The sequence below is a fragment of the Cyanistes caeruleus genome, chromosome 3 (assembly GCF_971803275.1).
Source record: "Cyanistes caeruleus chromosome 3, bCyaCae1.hap1.1, whole genome shotgun sequence".
Taxonomy (NCBI): domain Eukaryota; kingdom Metazoa; phylum Chordata; class Aves; order Passeriformes; family Paridae; genus Cyanistes; species Cyanistes caeruleus.
Window position 1 is genome coordinate 8,924,330 of NC_141703.1, and position 23,159 is coordinate 8,947,488.

The 23,159-nt window shown below is 40.2% G+C and overlaps 1 protein-coding gene across 1 annotated transcript in view; it reads right to left on the reverse strand.

Annotated features, from left to right (window-relative positions):
• LANCL3 (LanC like family member 3) overlaps positions 1-23,159 on the reverse strand; it is a 35,855-nt gene that overhangs the window by 7,957 nt on the left and 4,739 nt on the right. Inside the window, exons 2-3 of the mRNA XM_023923455.2 lie at positions 1,784-1,907; positions 503-700 (exon numbers count right to left, since the gene is read on the reverse strand). Of these exons, the coding sequence (XP_023779223.2) occupies positions 503-700; positions 1,784-1,907 (322 nt within the window). The remainder of the gene's footprint in view (positions 1-502; positions 701-1,783; positions 1,908-23,159) is intronic.

Here is a 23,159-nt window from a genome sequence, read left to right on the forward strand (position 1 = left end):
ATTAACTTTTTTTTTTCCCCCCAATGAGGCCTACACTGCTTTATTCTAGTTATACACAGTTATACATATTAACTCCTGCTAAAAAAAACCTATTTGGCATATTTTTAGAGGGAATTGAAATAAATGAATCATAATCTTCACTAGAGAACTCACAGCTCAGTAGTAACCTTATGAGAATGCACATGACACATAACCAACTCAAGTGCCTAAGGAAGCGTTTAGCTGACTTGTGGTCTGAATTTAACAAACACTGGAGTAGCTGAAGTGTTCTTGTAAGCTTCATGTGTTATTACCCAGGAACAGTGATGGGATACAGGTTTTTCTGGGGAAGAACAATAGCAATTAATGAATTTCCGCATCTCTAAGTGTAACTTCTTTCTGTCCATCAGGGTTTTCACTTTGGTTGAATTTAATCTGAGATTATCTTCTACATGGAATCACCTAATGTGAAAAAGCAATGTGATCAGCATCTGGCTATGCATAGCATCAATGGGAAAAGAACCTGGAGCTCCATGGCACCAGTGCACCAGCTCGTTCTCCCGCTCAATTGTCTCCCCCAGCTCGGGGGGCCAGTTGCTGTTCTGCTCCTGGTCCATCAGGAAATCCACACTCTGCCACACGAGCTCCTGATCTGCTGGCTGCAGGTACTCATAATAGGAGAGCAACATCTGCAGGATTGAGGAAAGCCCATGTGCTGCACCTGCAAAAACAGAAACAATTGAATTAGAGTGTGGATTTAGGTTCTGTATGCACCTAATTGCAACTTTCCCTTGGAATAGATTTCCTTGTCAAGAGCATGGCTCCTTCGTCTTCTTCATGCACACTGGAATAGTGCTTGGATTAAAAGATTTCTAGGTGCATAACACCATGTTTTACTACGATATTTTACTCCTTCTGTCATTTCCAGTTCCTCTAGCTTTGCAAAAAAATATGTATGAATTCCTTCTGCTCTCACTCTGATATGACTGAAACTCACTGTATGAAGTTAAACTGAACCTGAACTGAACAGTGTTTCAAGGTGTTACTCTTCTTGACACACTGCTGAATCTGGGCCATATATTTGCATTTGCTGAATGCAAATTGAAACTGGGCCATAAATGGGTATTTCCCAGTTACTGACTGACACTATCAGTGAGCTAACACCTACATTTCAGTGCAAGAACTGTCTGTACCTGCCAGGGTCTGTGGAACACACCACTGAGCGACTGCTCTCTCTGCTCTCCTGCCAGGGAACTGCAAACCAATGCACACTTTCTGCAGTGATACTGAGCCATGAGAACCCCACGAGGGCCCTCCTCAGTGACCTTTCACCAGAGCTTCAGGTGAGCTCCAACCAAGCTGCCTGTGAGGGGAGCAGCTCACCACGTGCCTGAGTTGCACTGCTACAGCCAAAACCACCCTGCCAGGTCTGGCAGGGCAGCAGCAGCTCCCAGAGAACATCCCTGACAGTGCCCTGAGGAACCTGCTCCACACAGGCAAGGACACCACACCCCTCCCTGCCTCTGCTGGCAAGGCAGATTTATTTATCAGGGCAGAAAGAAGAGGGAATGAAGCTGCTCCCCTGCTGCAGCACAGGCACCTCTTGCATTCCCCAGTGCTTGGCAGCACCAGCCCATCCCTCCAGCTCCTCAGTCCCACTGCACAGCTTTAGGAGGTTGGATGGTCCCAATGGGTTCAGGAAAAATCCCACACTGTAGATTTTATGTATTTTATTTCTGAAGTGCCTACTAGCTGAGCATCTCCACACAGCACACTCTCTGGAGTGTTGGTGTGTTTTACTCACCAAGATACTCTGTTCCATAGTAGGAATACATCAGTGGGACTGGTTTCCTCTTCTTCACCGCATATTGTTTTCCTGATTCTAGTATGGCCAGGCAAATCGATTTAATTTGTGCTGCGGTCAGCACCTAAACAGAAACATCAAACAAACATCAAGTCTATTATAATGATTTCGTTTTTAAGACATTTTTTTCAGGACTCTGTTTTTTTGCCAGTGCACAGGATGCAATACTGCCTTTAATCTTATAAATATGCTGTAATGTACATCATTATTAGGAGTTCCTTACATAACACAGTTGATTTGCATAATGTTTCTCCAAACCAGAGTTTCATCCTGTCTCAGGAAGTGAATGTCAAATCTTTAGCTGCACAGATGAGGTGAAAAGAAGCCCTCTCAGAGTCTTTCCTTCCCAGAGATCCTTCAGTCTGATGGAAGCTGACAACAAGCAGCAGGCAAGCTGCAGAACAGCAGCCTCCAGACTGGGGGAAGAGGCATTAGCAGGAGACAAAGGAAAAGATTAAAGAAGTAAATGTTACAGGCTTTATTGGGACACACTAGACAGATATTTCTATAGTCCAGATTTTTTAAAAAAAAGGAAGCAAGGAAGAGTTACTAAATTATTCCTAAATTACTGAAAATCACTACTATGTATGAGGGTACAGAAACCTCTTGTAAAAGAATCAGCCTTTCTTAATACAAGAAAATGCTGAGAAAAATGAAGTGCAAGACAGGCTTCTATGAATATAGGCCAGCTATGCTTGTGGGACTTTAGCATCACAAACAGGTTAATGCAGTCCCTAAAAATGACTTGGCTCTTACAGGTGTCAGAAGTTAAGATGGACAAATCATGTATTTCACCAGACATGAACTTTTCCATGTTAATGATCTAAAGCATTCAGTGAGAAATCAATTTTACAGATTTTAACTACAATTCTAATTACATGCAATTCCCTGCAATCACAATCACCAGCAATGTCCTGTGTCAACCACACTTGGACATTACTGAACAATATCTAGGCCAATTAAATGATTTAACCAAAGTATGGTTTCAGCTTTAGGGGAAGGCACATATGGCAGCAGTACTTTGAAGAAATATATTTCAACTTGTGAAAAGAGAACTAAGAAAGCAAAAAGGAAAAATTACAAAGAAAAAAAAATAAAAAAGCTGTACAAATAGTCTTGACAAGATAAACAGCAATCCTAAAATTAACTGGAATATGAGAATAATGTCTTTGAAATGTTTCTAAACACATTTGGGTTTGCTATAATTTTTATTACCATAGGATTTACAATTACTTCTTCAAGTTTAAAAAATACTGATAGCTTTAATACGGAGACAACATCTATTATAAACTGTATTTTCTCATTTGGACTGTAAAAGATGCTACAGATAATTAATGTCATTAAAACTTGACTGAAAACTAATGGCTGAAAGATTTTGTTTGTGTGTCTCATCTTGCTTCATGATAACAAGGGATTTATTACAGCTGCTCCAAATGACACTGGTATTTGTACAACCTGGAGAACAACCTAGTTCTCATCTTGATTAGTGTTCTTTAATGTTACTGCAGTAGAATTAAATAAGCCATTAACATCTGGAGACTTCACTCATTTCCAGTCATTTTTAAATTAATTGTTTTAGCTGCACAGAATTTAAAGAGATGAACTGAATCTCAAACAAATGAGAGCAAAGACATGGTGAGAAGGACTGAATTTTCTCCAGAGCTGTCGTTTTACTGTCTTGAAATTTAGGACCTACTCCTCTGAATTCCATACCTTGTAAAAGCATTAATAAGGTCATCCTTTAAAAATAAATGTGAAGGATAAGTTCTACTAATTGTAATTCTGAAAGGCAAAAACATGTGGGTTAGAAAACTCTTAATCAGTTAATTTTCTCTATGTAATTATTTCTTCACTAAGTATTATCAACTAGCTTTCAATACAAACCATGTTTTGCTAAGCTTATTTTTATGTTCAGCGCATTTAATTTTTAAATTGAACTAATGACTGTTTTAGAATGCTGATTGTGTTTTTTAAATGTAAACTTCTACCCAAATCCAGCCTTTCACAGTGCTGCATAAAGATGTATCAGCTAGATAAGAATGCACTGTTCACTGTTTTTTAATATAAAGTAAGTGTAAAAAGTCAAAACACTTGAGCACTATGAATACCTTAGTCTATACATAGTATATCCTTTTGGGTGGCTTAATGAAATATGCTAATGAATGTCACTCTTTTTCAGAATGCAAAAGCAGCCCATATGCAAAGACAGATGAAAAATGGTATTTAAAAGCATGAATGAATGGTAGAAATCAACCCACCTAATCCACTTCCACATGACCAAAGAAAATGGGAAAGAAAATGACCTGTGTATCTTGAAAACAACCTTATTTCTGGCCTCTTGGACTGATCTGTGGGCTTACACCAGGTAGGTGTGTCCTAACTAACAGCTAAATAAATTGATCCTTATGTTGACTACAAATAACCTCTTACCAAGTCACCCAATCCACAGTCATTGTAGAGTTTTTGCCTGCTTCCCAAAACATTTAAGTATGAAGGATTTGCATTATTGCTTCTTATTCTGGGAAATGGTTGGCTGGAACAGAAACTCTCACCATCACTATTAGTGGCCTGCCAAAGCCTGAATAATCAGCAATCACATTTAAGAACTCCATTGGTTTGACATTTTTACTTCAATGAATTTTGTGTTAAAAAATCCTTAGATTTCTGTCACCTTACAAAAAAAACCCCTCAAACCAGTGGCATGTCTCTGTATACTTCCTCACAGTATCTTTAACAAAATAGCTGAATCTTATGACCAAAACAAGAATCATAAAATACATTAATCATAACCACAGACGGTGTAGCTGTGGTCCTACAAACTTCATTTTCCTTTCAGTAGAGCTGCAATGCCTCCTTGTCCCTGGGAATTACTGAAGTAATGTTTAATTAGGGACAGAAAAGAAACAGACTGATCATCCTCAGGCTTTGAAAGGATAAATTGTATATTGATATCACATCCTCTGGAGCCATCAGATGCTTTGATGCAGAATAAAACCAATATAAGAATATGCTACGTAGAAAAAAATTTCATGCTTGAGATAAGATACACATTTTGAGAATATAAGCATAGGTAAAATTACTCTTTATCATGTCAATACTTGAATGGAAGACTAATGACACTAAGAGATATACTGCTAGTGCTTTAAAATTTCTCCTAATTCTTTTCTGTATTCTTAAACACATCACAACCTGTTTTACCACAGAATAAAAGAATGGTTTGGGTTGGAGGGCACCTTAAAGGCCATTCCAAATCTCCCACCATAGGTAGGGACACCTTCTACTAGACCAGGCTGCTCAAAGCCTCATCTAACACGGCTTTGAACAGCTTCTCCACAGCAACAGTGTCTCACCACTCTCAGAGCAAGAAATTTCTTCCTAATATTTAGACCAAATTTGCATTCTTTCAGTTTAAAGCCATTCCCCCTTGTCCTGTCACTGCATGTCCATGTAAAAAGCCCCTCTCAAGCTTTCAGCTATTTATCACACACATCATACCTGTTCCTTTTCTTGGATAAGTAGAGGTGGCCTTCCCACTTTAGTCAAAAGAGCTGATTTTGTCTCAGTTGATGTTAGAAATGATCACTTTAGTCTCCTCACTAGACTGAAGTTTGGAATGCATGCATTCTGCATTCTCCCTGCACTTTTTGTATCAATTGGTTGCTGCAGTTGTTTTCTATTCTACATCATTGTCCAGTGATGCTGAGTGCTGCCAAATCACTGCTCCACTCACACTGGTGATGGCTACATTCCCATGTACCTGATACTTTAAACAACACAGGCAGCACTGTAATACCTTTTATTTGTACCACTGTCTGTGTCTAGGAGCCTGACTTGCAGTAAAAAAGCCACTGTGATTGTTCATAAAGTCTCTCCATTTTTCTCTGGTGCCACTGCAGACAATATGCCTTTTCCCATAAAGGCACTCCACAATTTTGTGAATTATTTAAGGCAGGTCCTTAATTCAGTAAATCCCTGTTAAAAGCCAGCCAGAAAATGCTTTGTCTACAGCAATCAAAGAGCATAATTCTGGCTTTTTGTTAGCAGTCTCTCACCTGAGATTGTTTAGTTGGAAGTCAGTAATTTCACAACTCTTTTTAATCTACTAAAAGAGATTTTGCAATTATTGGTTATGACAGTGCTAAGCCCCATGTATGTATTTTGAAAACTGCAGACAGAAATCTTGACCTTGAGGATTAGGCAGAAAGCAGCAGGATGAGCTCTTCTGATTAGAGTAACGTTTTCAGCACTTTTTTATTCCTCTGAATGCTTGTACAAACCCCTTGGCTCGTTTTGAAAACCACTGCTACATCAAACTGCATACTGTATGGAATGTATTTGGTGACTGTAAGCTTTTAATTCTTTTAACAGGTCTGTATTTATTTCCTTAGAGCTCTTTCTTGTAACAGAAGGCATTACTGAAGCCAAGTATCATTATCTTTTGATAGATGCATAAGCACTTTCAGGAGGTAACAGCTACAGCTACATTATTGTGAAAAAAACCTTCTATGCACATAAAAACATTTTATTAGGCACCTAACACATCAAATCTCTCTCTGTTACATTTCTAAAAAGCCATTTACATGAATTTGATTGTACACTTCTTCTGATGCCGTACAAAGTGTCAAAATAGCTGAAGAAAATGGGTCAGTCTGCAAAAAACATAACAGGAGCTTTGCACTTCTCTCCTATGCTGGTAGCCCAGCAGAGGGAGCTTGTGAATTAGTTATAATAATCCAAAATACTGCAAAAAAGATATACATAATTTTGTTCAGCAGGACAGCAGATGCTGGAGTCAGCTCGGTAATTTCATGATACTTACTGCAGCACATGGTATTTAAGCTCATTCCTTAAGCTTGATCTTTTCATGATAAAGACAGGGACTGGCATTGTTCAGGAACCTTTCCATGCAATGTCACAGCCAGGTTTTTGCCTTTTTAGCAGGTACAACAGTAGGGTCTGCCTGCCCTTAGTGTTATTCCAGTGTGATTGATGTACCTCTCCTGCAGCACAGTGGGGAACCCAGCTCTGAGTACACAGACACAGAAGCTCATGAGTTTTCTTCCTCGTGAGCACTGTCAAGTACACCCTTCTTTTAAAGATAAAAATATATATGGTTTTAAAGCTCCTGAAAACTGTGGTCAGTAAATTAGATTAGTTCCAGAAGTACTGTACCTAACACAGTCTGTTTGATGCTGAAATATCACCATGTATTGTCTTGAGAGTGTACTTCCCTGCATTTCTCATACTAACACAGCTATGCAGTGTGCTCAGACTCAGAACAGGCTGGATCCGATGATCCCAGATCTCTTTTTTAACCTAATTGTTTCTAGGATTCTGTAATTATGCAAGCAACCACATAGTTCCTACTACAATTTGTGCATGGTATTCTTTTCTTAGGACATTTCTCCCTAGGTGTTCTTGTCTTAGGTCAAATCACAATGCCCAGCAGAAACAATGGGAAGGGACAGGGTGTGTGTGGAGGGGGAGGAACCAGGAGACAATCTGACTATCTTTTGTTGCTGTTGTACTTTTCTTCAAGCTCCCCCTATGCTGGGTCAATGAAGAAACAGAGAAACATGAGTTTCTCTGAGTTACACTCAGGTTTCCCAACATCTCTTACTCTGCTCTGGTGTGGCTGGATACACCTATCCTGTTGTAATCAGAGGCTCTCCCAGGTCTTGGGAAGGAAAAAACAGGTCTCCATCACCATCATCACTTGAAGAAAGTAGGGAAGCACCATCCCCCTTCTCTCTGCTGCTGGGGAAATAAAGCAGAGGGGATGCCAAGGAACAGATTCTAGATCAGAGCAGTTCAGATAATCACCAGGATTGAGGAGGCACCAGTCTGCCCACTGAGAGCTGAGGTCCTGGCCAGCAGCAAAGCCAACTTTGCCACTTCTCAGGAGGACAAGTCTGATCAGAGTAGTGAGATATCCTGGGATGCACTCCTGTGTTGAGGCTTTTGAACAGCAGCTGTCTGCACCCCAGCTGCATGTTCTCTGCTGCCTAGTCGAGGGTTAGAGTTACCACAGAGCACAGAGAGCCAACAATTTAATTTCAAGCATCTCTCCCTAGAATTGCACCCAAATTCAAGAGCATGAATTGAAAAGCGTGTTTAAAAACATTAAAAAGATTTGCAAATTAAGTGAGAAACAAACCCAGCACTGCTTGGAGAGGCTTTTTCTTACATTACAGAATTTTACCCCAATTTTTCAACAGGCATGTAAAATCCTTTTGCTTTTTTCCTTTTTCACTGTTATTATTGACTAGCCACATAACACATGGCTGAGAAATTATGGGGACACAGACCCTGGGAACTGCTAAAATGGATGTATCAGAGATCACCTTTCTGCAACCCAGATCCCTGTTTGGAGCTCCTGCATATCAATCACTCCTTCACCAGACACAGGAGCTGTTTATGAGAGCTGCAAATAAGAAGATTACTGCTTCATGGATACTGCTTTCCTTCCCATTCTCCCCTCACAGGTAGGAAGAGGATTATTCATGTATAAACTTCATCAGTTTAATGGGAAATCCTTTGACTCTGTTTATTCTCAGTCAGAAAGTAAATCTGTGCATGAATTGTGTAATTAGCACATGCCAAAAACACAGCACAAGTTGTCAATTCCTGATGGGAGATTTATCCTTCTGCACTCCAGAGAGGTGTCCCTGACAGTGCTGCATTATGAAGACAAACACCTTCCAAGCTGGGCCCCTTGCACTCTTGTTGGGGTAACAAGGAGCCCAGCGTGCTGCAGCTGTGCTGCCCCAGGATCCCATCCCATTTATAACACTACCAAGCAAGGAACATCTGCTCTGCCTGTGTATATTGGATCAGCTTACTTCCCCTCAACAGCGGGTCTGCTGGTTCTCTGGAAGTGATTCCATGCCTTCATCTGTTCCACAGACATTTCTTGTGGTAGCAGAGCTGTGCTGGTGCTTGGACTGCTTCATGAATGCAATCTATGCAGAGGCATAACAAGTACTATCCATTCTTCCAGCTCCAGAGCAGCAGGAAACAGGAGTCATGAAACAGTCCTTGCAAGAGACAAAATCTTTGTAACCAGCAATGAGACCCTCCACTTGCATTAATCTGCAGCTTTAGTCTGAATTTAAAAATTATGTAAGTCCAGTTCATTTGGGCACCACCATTTCTACCAGTAACTTAGGCAGATGCTTCTTGGGAAAAGGAATTCATTGGCGTTTGTACACATCTGCAGGTCAGCACAAGACAGTCAGAACTCGATTTGAGCCAGTCAGTAAAGGGCTAACTTTAGTCAAAGGGAAACCAACCTAGGCTAGAATTCTACAAATGAAAATGATAACTGTATCTAGAGACCAAAAAAAGTTGATGAGCCATTTTTGAAGATGATTTAAAGGTCTCCAGAAATAACTGAACACTTTTATTTCTTCATTCTTTTATTTCATCAGTAAGAGATGTGAGATCTCAAAAAAAAAAAAACAACAAATAAAACGAAGAGATTACACTTAAGAGCAACTATGTAACAGAGAAAGCAACTATGTAATACAACAAATTAAAAGTACAGGATGAGGACAGAGAAAGATTGATTGCTAGCTCCTTGAGAACATCTCTAAGGATGCTCATCATTTAATTCATCTTAAGTAACACCTTAATCACTCACAGTAATGGGAAAGCCTTCTCAGCCTCATGCAGCACTTTATTTTTTAAATTTGTCAAAGCCACTTCAACTATTATATCATTCTATGGCTTTTAATATCAAAGTCCTCATTGACCTGCATGGGTCTTGACCCATGGGGAGACTGTTACTCTTGGTAAGTATCATGTAAGAAATGCTGAAAATTTTACAAGTTTGTTAGGTTTCTTTGTCTTGCTAGTAACCATAGGGCTGGCTCATGGTTTTTTGGGACTGATAATTCTGTCCAAGTTAGCCCTTAAAGACTGAGACTTCAGGAACATGAATTACTTGACAGAGTAAAATGCTAACTTCACTTACAGAAGCTGAGTACAGACAACTAACAGATACAGCTGAGCAAACATCCAGCTCTTCAAACATTGATCCTACTCTCATTTCAGTCAGTTTGGAGGGAACTGACCAGCACATGCACGGTCATTCATTGCTCTAAATGTGGAGTGCATGACTTAGAGACATAAAAAATATCTGGGTTTTTTAAATCACTTTTGCCTTTTGCATTATGCCTATTGAAAAAAAACCAACAACCCTGCAAACAAGCGCAGAAGTTCTCCCTCAAACTCTTAAAGAACTGTCAACAAATATTCTCAAGAAGACTGTCTCCTGTGATGAGACAGGCAACACAACATCTTCTGCATCTAAATGGAAGAGACTAAAAATTTCAGTTGAGGTATGAGGCATCACTCCCCTGAAGGCAGAATTCGAAATAATAGTCTGTATTTTCTGTGGAGACATGGCTTTGAACTCATGCTGTAGATCTTTGCTACTGCAATTACATTGTTTCAGGATATTTATTTTAAAATAAAATTAAGAAGTTTGAAAAACTAAAATAAAGGATTGCAGTTTATATACACACTAGAAAATTGTATTGGATCAAATTACCTCTCATCTTGCTTGATAGTCAGTTTAACAGGAATTCACTTGACTTTCAAACTAATATCCTAAGTCATGGTTCACAGATGCAGCTGAGACTGTCAGAAATTTACAGTTTTCTATGGGGATTTTTTTTTTCCATCAGGACTACAGGATTTGGCCTGGACTACACCTGACAAAATCATTTTACCACTTTTCAACCAATCAAATATTACAATGTAAACAATTGTACATCCATTTAATTTTACATATGAAGTGTGTTGCTGGGTATCATAACTTATTTCTTTCTTCTGTTTTTGGCTTCCTCAGTGTTTTGTTGAGCATTGTTTACATGGCTGCAACTCACAAAATATGCCAGGGACATTTTAAATTCCGAAAAAAGGCACTTAATTCTATATATTATTAGGCAGCCTTATATTTTTTTCCCTCTTTATGTTAAAAATACTGCATTCCTTATCTGTCACCATCATCCAGTCCTTTTATCCTCCTCATGCAAGAATTCCCAGTCTACTTCCAGTGCCTGCAGGCTTGTTTTGTGAGTGTTCAGACCTCCTCCTTCTGTACAAGTCAACGTGCGTCATTCACAGGCTTACCAAACCAAATAAGAAAACAGATACATCTCCTCAAAGCCTCGTGGCAGAAGTGTTGGAACAAAAAAAAATGATGGAGGAGGAGGAGGAGGAAGAGAGGCTGCAGAAAGTAGCATTTGGAAAACTATCCATATAAGACTGTATAGCTTGATACTGTTAAACTTGCTGAAATTAACTACTACTCATTCCTTCCTCTGTTTCAAATTAAGGTTCAGAAAGAGAACACAGTTGCTGTCAGAGGCTCCCAAATACAGTGCCTTCAATGCAATGGGGTTTTCTTCCACATTTATAATGAATAAAAGCTTGGGCTTCCATCATAACATGCTACCTAAGGATGCATGGAATGACAGTGGCTGTGTAATACAGGTACCAGCTCAGAGGAGTCCCTGAGCCCCTCCAAACCTGACACTCACAGAGCAGAAGGACCTAAACTGCGTGTGACAATGTGCTCAGTGCTGTGAACAGGTCTGCTGTCTCTGCTCCATGTACTGCAGCACTGCAGAAAGCAAACAGAGAGTGTTAGGATGCATGAGAGTAAGTCTGAAATGATTATTTTACAGCCACTTTAGCAGTGATTGTTCTTTCTTTGGATAATTCTCTGGGTCTGTTCTTCTGTTATCAAAATAAACAAAATGAGAAGTCAGGCAGAAACAAGTACTTTAAAGGTAATTAAGAAATTCTTCTAAGTGAAGCTAACATCTGTTTTCTGGACAGGAGATAATGTTTTAAAGGAGATAATGTGTTAAAGAACACAGAAAATTATTTTATCTCACAATGCACGAACAAAATGATAGTTTATGAAAAGCTGCAAGTTTAAAGGCATAATATCTCTCTGTTCCCCCAAGACTCAATAAGCTAGAGAAATTATTTCTGCAAAATTTAGCTGAGTCCACTTACACTGTGCAATTTTAACAAACCAACTGAACTCTTCTATAATTGAGAATTTTTAGAAAGATCTTTGATTTAGCTGCCAGAAGTGCTCCACCGCCCCGACTGAATTAAATTTGAATTCTTCAGAGCCCATGTTGTGTAAATAAATAATTTATCACCTTTCAACTCATCCAATATTACAGTGTAAGAACATTTATTCCTGACTGTAAGAGACTGGAATGTTAATGGTTAATGACTCAAACAATTTGCCATTTGTGCTTTGCTGGGGCTGGGTTTGCAGCTCCTGAGCGCAGGCAGTGAGATTTTGGGTGTGTGGTGGTGAAGCCTCTGGTCCCCCTAAGACAGAGGGTGTGAGCACCCACCACTGAGGGCTACAAGCCAGGCTTTGAGCCAGGTAAGAGGCAAGTCCTGCAAGGATGGTGCTTTTTTATCCTGCCAGTTGTCCTCCCTCAGTTGTAAAACTCCACCTGCTAACCCAGGGAAATGTCCTGAGGGTGTTCATCCCCTCTGAGGGGACATAACTGTCTCAACTAGGTTGACCTGAGAAGAAAGAAAGAAGAGGTCATATAACATCAAAGACCCCCAAAACACCCCCAGGCTCATTTCTGAGGCTTTCCCCCCAAGGACTGACAGTTCCCCCACCAGGGAAGGCACCTGGGCATTCTCACCAAGCCCAAGCACACATTAACCCATTGAACTTTGTGTTTTGGGGGCTCCCCCACCCCCGATGCATCAAGACTGTGACCATTACTTCGACCAATGAGCATCAAAATTGCAACAATCAAGTCTCATTGAAGGACCCATTGGTGGGATATCTTTCTACTTTTATCCTTTTTTCCTTTTCCCTCATACATTTACTTAAGTGTTATTTTTATGCTTTTATTTCTATTTTATTTATATTTTTATTTTATATTTTATTATATTTTTATTCTATTTTATTTATATTCTATTTTTTATTTCTAAATTTACTATAGATAATAATAACCAAACTTATTATTTTGTGGCCACATACCTGCTCTCCTTTGCAACCAAACTGTTCCAAAATAAGCCCTATGTATATATACATTTACAAACACCAATCATTCAGTGTTGTTTCATTCTTATCTGCCCCAAGGGATCTATTAACAAGAACCTGGGTTACTCTTGCCTTCAGGGATGGGTCACAACACTGCCAGATGTTGCAAGGCCAAGTCATAGAATGAGCTCCCAGAACTGAGCCCATCCATTCTGGAAGGAAAAGAAACCCTTGTGTTTCAGAGCATAAAACCAGTCCTTAAAAAAAGCAGGTTAGGCATGTTACAAACACATTTCAGAATCACTTTCCACAGACATTTGTGTAGCTGAGTCATCTAGCACTGGTACAAGACATTAAACCAGATGGAGCACTGGAAACAAATCTTGAAGGAGAAAGATTTGTTTATACACTGTAATGCTCCTCACTGCAATCAAGTGGAAGCATCCAACTGTCCATGCTGTGCTGTGTGTGAAACAGTTTGAAAACTGTCATTTGAACCTGCTGTGCAGCTACTGTGCCTCTGCCATGCTGAAACTGCTTCTTCCCGTGCTGTCACTTCAGGTGATAACGACAGAGCTTGGGGCACTTCCCTCCAGGCCGTGCTCTGAAGAATGTTCGAGTATTAAACGGGAGTAATTTCAATCAGAGGTGCAATAAGATGCTCCAGCCATCAGCACACTCCACTTAGAGGCATCAGCTTAAATCACTGCACTGTGTCAGAAAAAGGGAGGTGAATTTGAATTACCAGATCTCTGATGAAATCTCAAGGTTATTGCATATAAAAAGGAAGACCCTCACTTGTACTGTAATTTTCTCAGCCCATTTGGTTTTAAAACCTGTATGGGTGACAAGAGGTGAACACATTCTGGCCTTGCTAGTGGGAAAAAAGCGATGCCAAATTTGCTTTTACTCTGCAGCAGGTCAGACCCCGGGGATCTGTGAGAAGAGCACTTCCAGCAAACTGGGAGGGATGAGCTAGGTGGGATGTGCTCCCCAGCCACAGCTTTACAGCCTCATTTGGAGGATGTAGAGAAGAGTTATGGCAGGTGAGATGGAGTGCAAACTGCCACTACCTGTGGAAAGACTGGAGAGAGTTGCATAAATACCATGCAGAAAAGACAGAACTATAAATCTGAGCTCCAGAGATGGTGAGTGATGTACCTGTTGGCTTATGAATTTTGGCATTGCTTACGTGACCCTCAACACAGCACTCTTGGGATTTGCATGCCTATCAAAAGATGCCCAGAAAGATTTCCAGGGCATAAATCAGGTGCCTTGGACATTTAAGCATAACCAACCTCATTCACCAGCCCGGGAAAGTTTTGACTACAAAATTTTTGATGTCTTGGCATCCCAGGTGAGTTTTAGGCAATGGAAAGGTCTGAGGAATCACAGAGAGTCAATACATAACATCTCTGTTGGATGGTACAGCTGTGCAGGGAGTCCAAAATGGCACTGACCTTGTGGATGCTACAATGTGATAACGAGAACTGGTTATGGCTTTTCATTGATATTAGCTGTTCATTCCCATGGAGAATAAATGCAAAGGAACACAAGGAGAATTTTATATTAAAGCGTTGAACTCTATGTACTCAGGCCTTGTCATGTCCACCTTACTTGGATCTTAGTTTGTTCCTAGCATACAGGATAAGTATTATAGATATTTCTTTGCAGATACAAGTGCTTACATTAAAAAAATAAAAATAAACCTTGGTTTATCTTACTTTTTAATCTCGAGCTGTTTTCATACTTTCCCTCTGCCTGTGCATAATGTCTGGCACTTGCTTCAGTTTAAATGCCAAAGCAACTCTTATCCAGATATCAGCCTCTTCTGGATCATTAATGAAGATAATAAATAAGGCTGGTTGCTACATCAGTCCTTTATTAGTACTTATGATTAACTTTGCTTGTGGTCTTTCAGCCAATTCCAAATCCACCATGTCCCCATCCAAGCCAGCATGAATTAAGTTTTCAAAGAAGATTATCTTTGACAATGCATCAAAAGAGCTATTCATATGTAAACAAGATATTGGCTACTTTCATCAGCCACTAATTTTATGATTCTGTTGTTTACAACAAGTGATCTTGCTTGTCTCAAAAGACTTCTTTATTCTATGTCATGCTACTTTTATATGCACAGTTCTACTACACAGATCTTTGTGAGGCATGTGGCACCTGGAAGTGTGTCTAAATATTTGCTGCTGAGGAACAATGTGGCTACCTGTGAAATTAGTTAAATGAGGTAAACGACACAGCAGCATCACTCACAGGCTAACTAAGGCATAAATCAGCCACTCTGAAGTAGCACCAGCACTGCTTTCAAGCAGGGGGAATTCTAGAGAACTCCATGCTGGCATCACGCCACTTTTACTTTGTGTGATGATCTGCAATTTGTGCCATGCCAATAAGCCCCTGAATAGAAATATCAACTAAAGCTACAGGAAGAATGCTGACAACATAATGCAGGAAAACCAGATGAAGGTGATCAAGTCCTCTGAGTCATCTGAATTTTACTCTATCCTTAGACTGTGGTAGCAGCCTGATGTAGTAAAAAAACCTGATGTTCTGTATGTGGCTCCCAGATACTCCAGGGCACATTGACAAGATGGCTCTGAAGCAAAAGAGAGTAACAAAAGAGTTTCCAGTGCCATACAGTGCCATTAGCATTGCCTGGAAATATGCCCATAACTCCAAATACAATCCAAGTTGTATTTCAAATACAGACAGTCACTTATAATTCAACACTGCCACATTTCAAGGGCAGAGTAAGAGTCATGGGATTTATTTGAGGAAATGTGGAATACTGTGCTCTTTAAAATGTAGCTTACTTGGTAAGTAATGGGATTATTATCTGTACTTTTCTCCTAGTTGAAAGATTGCCATTTGCTACTATAATAGAATTAGGAAAATTTTATCAGTCTTCCCTTTGTGCTACTTTTTCTCAGTTCTCAGTAAACCAAGCAGACTATGGGAAAAAGAGACTGCTGTGTCAGAAGGAACAGTTCAGATTACTTTAAGAGTTCAAACCTCACACAGCAAGGAGGAAGAATAAGAGCCATGAGACAAATCACACCACTGCCAACAGTAATAAAGAAATATTCACAGCACTTGGCCATTAGCTTGCATGTAATTAAATAACAGGAATTATAATTCCCTCATGTTACAGATGACACACATTGCCCTGGGAGCACTGAGTGCAGGATTTGTCATTTTACATGACTGTTCTCTGCAGCCCCACAGGAGGAACTGAGCAAAGTGAGACAGGAGGGCCCCACACAGCTATTTCTGGACCTACAGATCACAAAGTGTGTTTTCCAAGGCAAGCTTGTTAGGTCAAAATACATGTATTTAGAACTCTTTACCAGATGCCTTTCATACCCTATTTTGTGTGCTTAATATTCTGATGCCCTTGGAATAAAACAGCTTCACTTCAAGGGCCCAGAAGGACGCTGAAGTCGTCTGATGTCTGTCATGCAGAATCTGAAAGATTCCACGAAAATAACGACAGAAAAGAACCTCCCTCACAGCCCCCATGCTTGAGGGGTGTTCTGGCCATCTGCAGACACTGGGAAGAATGTTTTATCATCCCCTGGCCTGTAATTCAGCTTTCAGAAAAAGGTTTTGTCTTTTTCCCCAGATGCATCCTTGGCTGCCCACAAACCACATGGGACAGGGGACTCTCCTCCTCCACTGGCAAACAGCAGCCTGAGGTGTTTGATTGACAGTCAGGAGATAATGTTCCTGCAGTGCAGGGGCACAGGCACTTTCAGGGTATTTCCTGTCTTCTTTCAATGGTGGGGCATGGTCTATCTCCTACAATCATCCTGGCATTTTCACTGACAGACACTCTGAGCTGCAGGGCTGTGAGGCCCTTGAGAAGCCTTCGTGCTGCAGCATCCACTAAACCAGAGGAAAAAATAAATCTTTATACCAAAACTTTTCAGATCCACAAACTTCCCAATTACCTGTCAGAACCAGGAATGATTTTGTCAAACCTTAATATTTAGCTACTAAGAGAAGATTCTGCCCTTCCTTGATACTGATAAAGACTGACAAGAAGACCATGGTGCTGAGTGGGTCCTTTCGACACTTCTGGATTTCCCTGCTTGGAACTACAAGAGAAAAAAACTGCAATCCTTCACCCATTCAAGGTACTAGAGGAAGTCAGAGGAGGTGGAATGGCATTGTGAGCCAGGTTTTGGGGGAAAGAGGCAAACAGAGCAGGAACGAGTGTGTTTTTTCCATGTACTAACTCAGGGATTGCTCAGCCTGGAGAAGAGAAGGCTCTGTGGAGATTTCATCAATGTGTATAAACACCTGATAGGGGAGAGCAGAGGAGCCAGAGCCACTTCCTAGCAGTGCCCACTGACAGAAAATTCCACTTAAATATAAATATATAAACTATACTCTACTAAACTGAACTCTACTTAAATATAAAAAGAAAGCCTTTTACTGTAAGGGCGGCCAAGCACATGAACAGGTTGCCTAGGAAAGGCACCGAGCAGAGTTATTCAAAACCAAGTGGTCACAGCCCTGGGCAATCTGCTCTTGTGGACCCTGCTCTGAGCAAGAGGCTGGACCAGAACATGTCCAGAGGTGCCTTCCAGCTGTGGCCATGTTTTAACCCTACAATTGAGCCAAATCCAAACCTGAGTATGCTCATCCACTGTTCAGATAGATGGTGTCGATTTTATTCATTCAGAGACCCTTAGATTCAAGTCCAAGTTTGACTCAGCTCAGCTGCGTGTTATGCTTATTTTAAATTTTTGTTTTATCAAAATAAGATAGCAGTCCCACAGTGCTTAGAGAACAAAATCGAAGAAGGACAAGAGCATCCACACTACAACTCTGTGTTTTGTCTTCTGGATGTGTAGCAGTTAAATGAGCATTATTTCCAGGCATTTTTGATGGTGTAATAGAAAACATGTATGGATGAAAATGGCAGCTTGGTATAAGAAAGTTCATGATTGATTCAGCTCTGCAAGACCAAAAACAGACAAATCAATATTTATTTAAAGAGCCTGAACAAGTTTCTTTTTCTGTTCTACTGCTAAGAATTTTCCCTGAGTTCATATTTGACCAACTTAGATCAAATTTAAACAGCTCTACAAGGAATGTGTATCTTGTAGTCCATTGCTATTATAACTGGAATTTTGACTATTTTATCACTGGCTTAGTCTTTGAAAACTAAAGCAAGTATAGCATTAGCCATTTCACAGATGGCAAAAAGAAAAGACAACACTGAGACTTATCTTTACATTAGCAACTAAAGTAAATCACAAGAACAGACTAAATTTAACCTCAAGACACTTCAGATTTCACTTAGTCCTTGATTTCTAATGCGGACAAAATAATTCACTTAATACAAATTCTTCTCAAATTCCTCATTTGAGTCCTCTCAAATGTATTGTTCCAAGTGTACTTCCACAAAAGAACTCTTATCACTTCACAGATGTCCCCTGGAGATGTAATGGCACACCTCAAGCTACAATGCAGAATAACATATTCCCAGTTTTATTCAGGGAACAAAGGAAAAGAGATTCTCTAGTTGGCATTAATGACACAAAGCTCCTTCAGCTGAAGAAGCTTCTCATCTTGCATATCACAGCACAGTGTTCAATGATTCCCTGTCTCCACATGACCCCTACCTACTTCACTTGTTCAGACACTTTTCCTAAAGAATACCTGTCCATGAGCTGCAGCCCATTAAAAGGCTGCTGGATAATAGCAGGTCATGAGCTGGAGGTGAGTCAGTGTCACGCCAGTGTGAGATACAAATACCTTACTCAGCTCTGTATATGGAAAAAAGACCTGGAAGAAACAGAGTTATCTCTTTGCTGAACTAGAAAGGTCTTTGCCAGAACCATGTGTGCAATTTCTGGCACTCTTCAGGAAAGGCTGGAGGGAGACTGGCAGACTGCAATGGGAATGACCAGAGATGTAGAAAACATGACACACATGGGAAAATTGGAAGGATTAGGATTGTTTAGGGTAGGAAAAAAATAAGGGCAAAAATTGTAATAGTCTTGAATTATAATAAAAAGAGCTTCTGCAGAGAGGAACAGTTTCTTGCTATTTCTCCATGGAGAGGACAAGGAAAATCAGGCTTAAATTACAGCAAGATTCAGATTAGTCATTAGGCTGGACTTTCTGACAAAGCAGTGTGTCAGACATCCAGGGCAGACTGCGGATCCCTCATCACTGCCTGGGGTATGAAGAGCAAGTCAGGGAGGGGCTGCCAGGAATGACAGGCACAGGTACACCTTCCTGTGGGCTAGATGGCAGCCTAAATTACCTCTCAAGGTCCCTGTCAGCTCTGTGGTAGGGATATTATTTGGTTGTCAGGACAGAGCAGACAAACTGCAGAACGCCACCAGTATAGAATATGCAATAATTACCATCTTCCAATTCTGCACTGACCTACCAGCACAGAGCTGCTTTGTCCTGTGCTTCTTCTAGACTCAGACCACACACTTTTAACAGCAGCTTTCATTTCCTTGATGCTGAAATCTAGATATGACCAGCACATTCCCAGTTTGTAATCCTCAACCATGTTAACATTGTACCAATGAGGGACTGGAAGCATCCTGTGAAGAAAAAAGATCAGCCACACAAAATAACTAAATGCCTTGGACAGACAGAAGGTGTATTTATCTGCCTCATTTTTTTTCCTCCCAGATAATTCAATGCTATCAGACATCCTTTCCATCTCACTCATGATCCACTGTTCTTCAACAAGAGATACCAAGCCATTAAAATGAAGAATTCAGGAATGCTGATCTACTGCAAAAATAGATTTATGGTTCTTCTCTCAGACATCAAAATATACTGAGCTGAGAAACACCAAATGACTCAACCACAGCTTGGACTGCTATTAAAATACTTTTTGATCATGTTTGCCTAAAATGAAACAGCTATTTTAATTATTTTGCCGTGGTACTCCAGCTCACTAACTATCAATTGAAAATAAGCCTACAACACAGATAAGAAATAACTGTTTTTGACAAGATATCATCCCTGAGCTCTGCTGTAATGGACTGGACAGAAGGTTACACAACATCACTCGATGCTTAATCTCATGCTTGTCAATGGTCGAAGAATTCCCTGCCATGACAGACACAGACAAAGACATATTTTGACAGATCATCTTATCAAAAATAGTGACCTAATTGCATATATTGAATTCCATTTTTTTTAAAAAAGGGGTAGAATAGAGAAGCTGGGTGACAGCAGGACCATGGGACTTGCCCATCTTGATTGGCTCCCTGATCCTCTCAACAGAGCTTCAATACTGCTCGGAGGCAAGGCTGGGAACCTGCTCTGCAATCTTTACACAGCCTGCCAATGGGGCTGTAGGGTGATTTTAAGACTGTCCAGCTGAATTAACAGAGAAAAGTGGGATCTACTGATTTAATGAAGGCAAGACAAAAGGAGTGGATCTTTCTTACATCTGCACCCTGCCAGTTATGGTGCATCGCTGTGCTACTCCTTTACATAAAAACCTAATGTTCTAACAATGTGTATTAAATGGCCACAGAGGAACTTACAGATTACTTTTACTCCTCTATCTCAGTGTTGTGAAGTGCTGAGAATGTTATTACAAAGTAACTGTTGTCAGTCTGGTGCTCTTTTCTTCCTCCCTCGTGCAGCTCAGTCCTTCATATTCCTGCTTCTTTAGCTTAGTACCAAAGTAAAGTTTACTAACAGTGTTACTGTTTAGGTTACACACTGATTTATAGTATTATATGCACGTAACAGGAAAATATCAGTGTCAGAAGTATGGCAGTGTTCGTGAAAAAGCCTGTATTTGCTTCCAGACATCAGTAGTTGTCTCAGTCATTCCTTAAAGAAAATATGGAATATAACACATAAGGCTGTGCTCTGATTTGCAAGCACTGAATGTGATGACAGCTATTTTTGTAAATGTATGAGCGTATGCTAAGAGAATATGGGGACAGAAGAGTGACAAACAAAAAACAAGCAGACAAAAATAGTAATTTTCCTTAACAAAATGTAGCTTACTCCTCTGCTTGTCCTCTTCTCCCTGTGTTTACTGTTCCGTTGAACTTTTACCTTCTTCTAAATTGAATACATTGGCCATCAGATCTCCAACAGTCTGTCAAAGAATTTGATTTTAGTTTTAAATCACCCCTGCTCTGGGGACTACATTGTTTCTTGCTTTTTTCCCTTCAGCCTTGAGTTCTGCTACCCCCTGCACCTTTCCATTTTTCTGTTTTTGCCAGCAAGTAGTTCTTTTGCTTTTTAAATAATTTTTAAATTGTCTCTTTCTTCACCTCTCTGTTCAGCCTCTGTCAAACATCTCTTTTGCCCATGCCTGCCTGTCTCTGCCTCCACACACTCCACCTCATAAGCATGTTTGATATGCACACTCTTCCTTTCTGCTGTGTCATCCAGTGCTACCTGTGAGTTAACACAGTTAACTGTGGCTTTTGGTCCTGTCTAAGAAACAGGCAAAAAACCCATGAGGGGAAAACATCAGTGTCAAATATTGCTACCTGTAGAAACACAGTAATGTAATAAAGTTCTTTGGTGTACGCATAAAATAAAACACACAAAAATCTGAAAACCCAAGGCAATAAAGTGTGCCACCAAAGTGAGCCCAAATAACAAATGCTGTGAAAAACAGCAGCTCCCAGCCCAGCCCCTCTCTGCCAGAGATCCCCTGCTTCAAACAATGATGGCTCCAGATGCTTCCAGAGATTCAGGCACCAGACACACTCCACAGGTCCAAGTAACTGCCCAGCACCTTTCCACAAACATTCCCTCATTTCAGTTCCTCTGCTTTGTTCTGCAGCTCTCACCTTCAAGCCAGAGGCAGCGCTGCAGAGGGCAGGGACCCTGCCTTCAACACCTCTGCACCGACCAGCTCCAAAGGGTGACCTCAAAGATCTCCATGGGGAAAATGAGGGAGGTGACTGAACTAACAAAGTTTAATAGTTAAATGCTGGCATATGAAATTTAAAGGAGAAGGATGGGGAAGTAGAGATCTATTCCAGATACAAGAGATGCCTCTGCATAAATATATTTCCTTTTTCTTAAAAAAAGTGTCTCTTACTATAACATCAGTATTACTGCCTGGGCTGCTTTTTCAGCAGAAAGATGCTGCTGCATAGGCAAACGTTCTCCAACAGCACAAAGAGGTACAGAGACACAGCACTGCTTTTGTACAGAACTGTCTTTTTAATACTGCTCTTCAGCTATAAGTGGTTGAAATCCATATTTCTGCAGCAGAATACATAACTTATGTCACTTAACTTATGTCAATCAAACCTCCAATTTCAGCAGGATCCAGTCTGTATTACAGTGGTTTTTTTGCTGGCTGGTAAACAGTGCACTTGAAATTCAACATTTTCAAGCTCCGGTTTTCTACTTTTACTCTACAGCTGAATATTCAGGGTCCACTGCATTGAACTGAATCCAGCCATTATCAAGATGTTCCCATCTCACAATCTGAAGGCTGTTAAAATAAAAAGGACTCGCACTGGATTGCTGAAGAGAAACAGGAAAATGCTGAAATGTACACCCAAATTATTTCAGGTTCCCTAAAAAAAATAACTCCAGATTTTAATAATTCTCTTTGTTTTACAGTTTACTTTAGAAAAACACGGTTTTCAATGGCTGGTTTAAATTCATCAGTTTAAACAAACCAATGCAAAATTTACCTCCTGTGTGTAATTTCGGAAACCATGGCTAGGAGACTGTACCTTTAAAAGAGGCAGGCTAGAATAAAAAGATTTTATCTTTACTGTTAACTCATTTTAATCCTCTGGCAAAAAAAGATATCCTGGCTGTGTAGTGGCCTGTGTGAAATGAAATAATGAAATCAGCACAGTCCCAGCTAGCACCACAATATCAGACATTTCAAACACCACAACGTTTCACATAAATTGGCAAATTCTTCCACAGAGAGAAAGGACTTTAATGGCCACAGTGAAAGAATGAAATCTCACCTCAAAGGCCAACCCTCCCCTTTCAGGTGCAGGTGAGATTAAAAGCCTGACACAGGGATTCTGCACTAGGCACTTGGAGGAGCATCAGTTTTGTGGGTATTTTGCAGCTCTCCCTTCAAAGATCTTTAATTTGTATACCTTTCAGAAACACTATGTTCAGCATTAATACATCTGCATTCCACGTTAAGGAGTTGCAAATGAACATGTTCTAGGCAGGACTCAGGAAGATTCTTCCTCTCACACTTTCCAATTTTCTCCTAAGAGATTGAAAGAAAAGGAAAAAGTGGAGCAAAGCAGCCTCCAA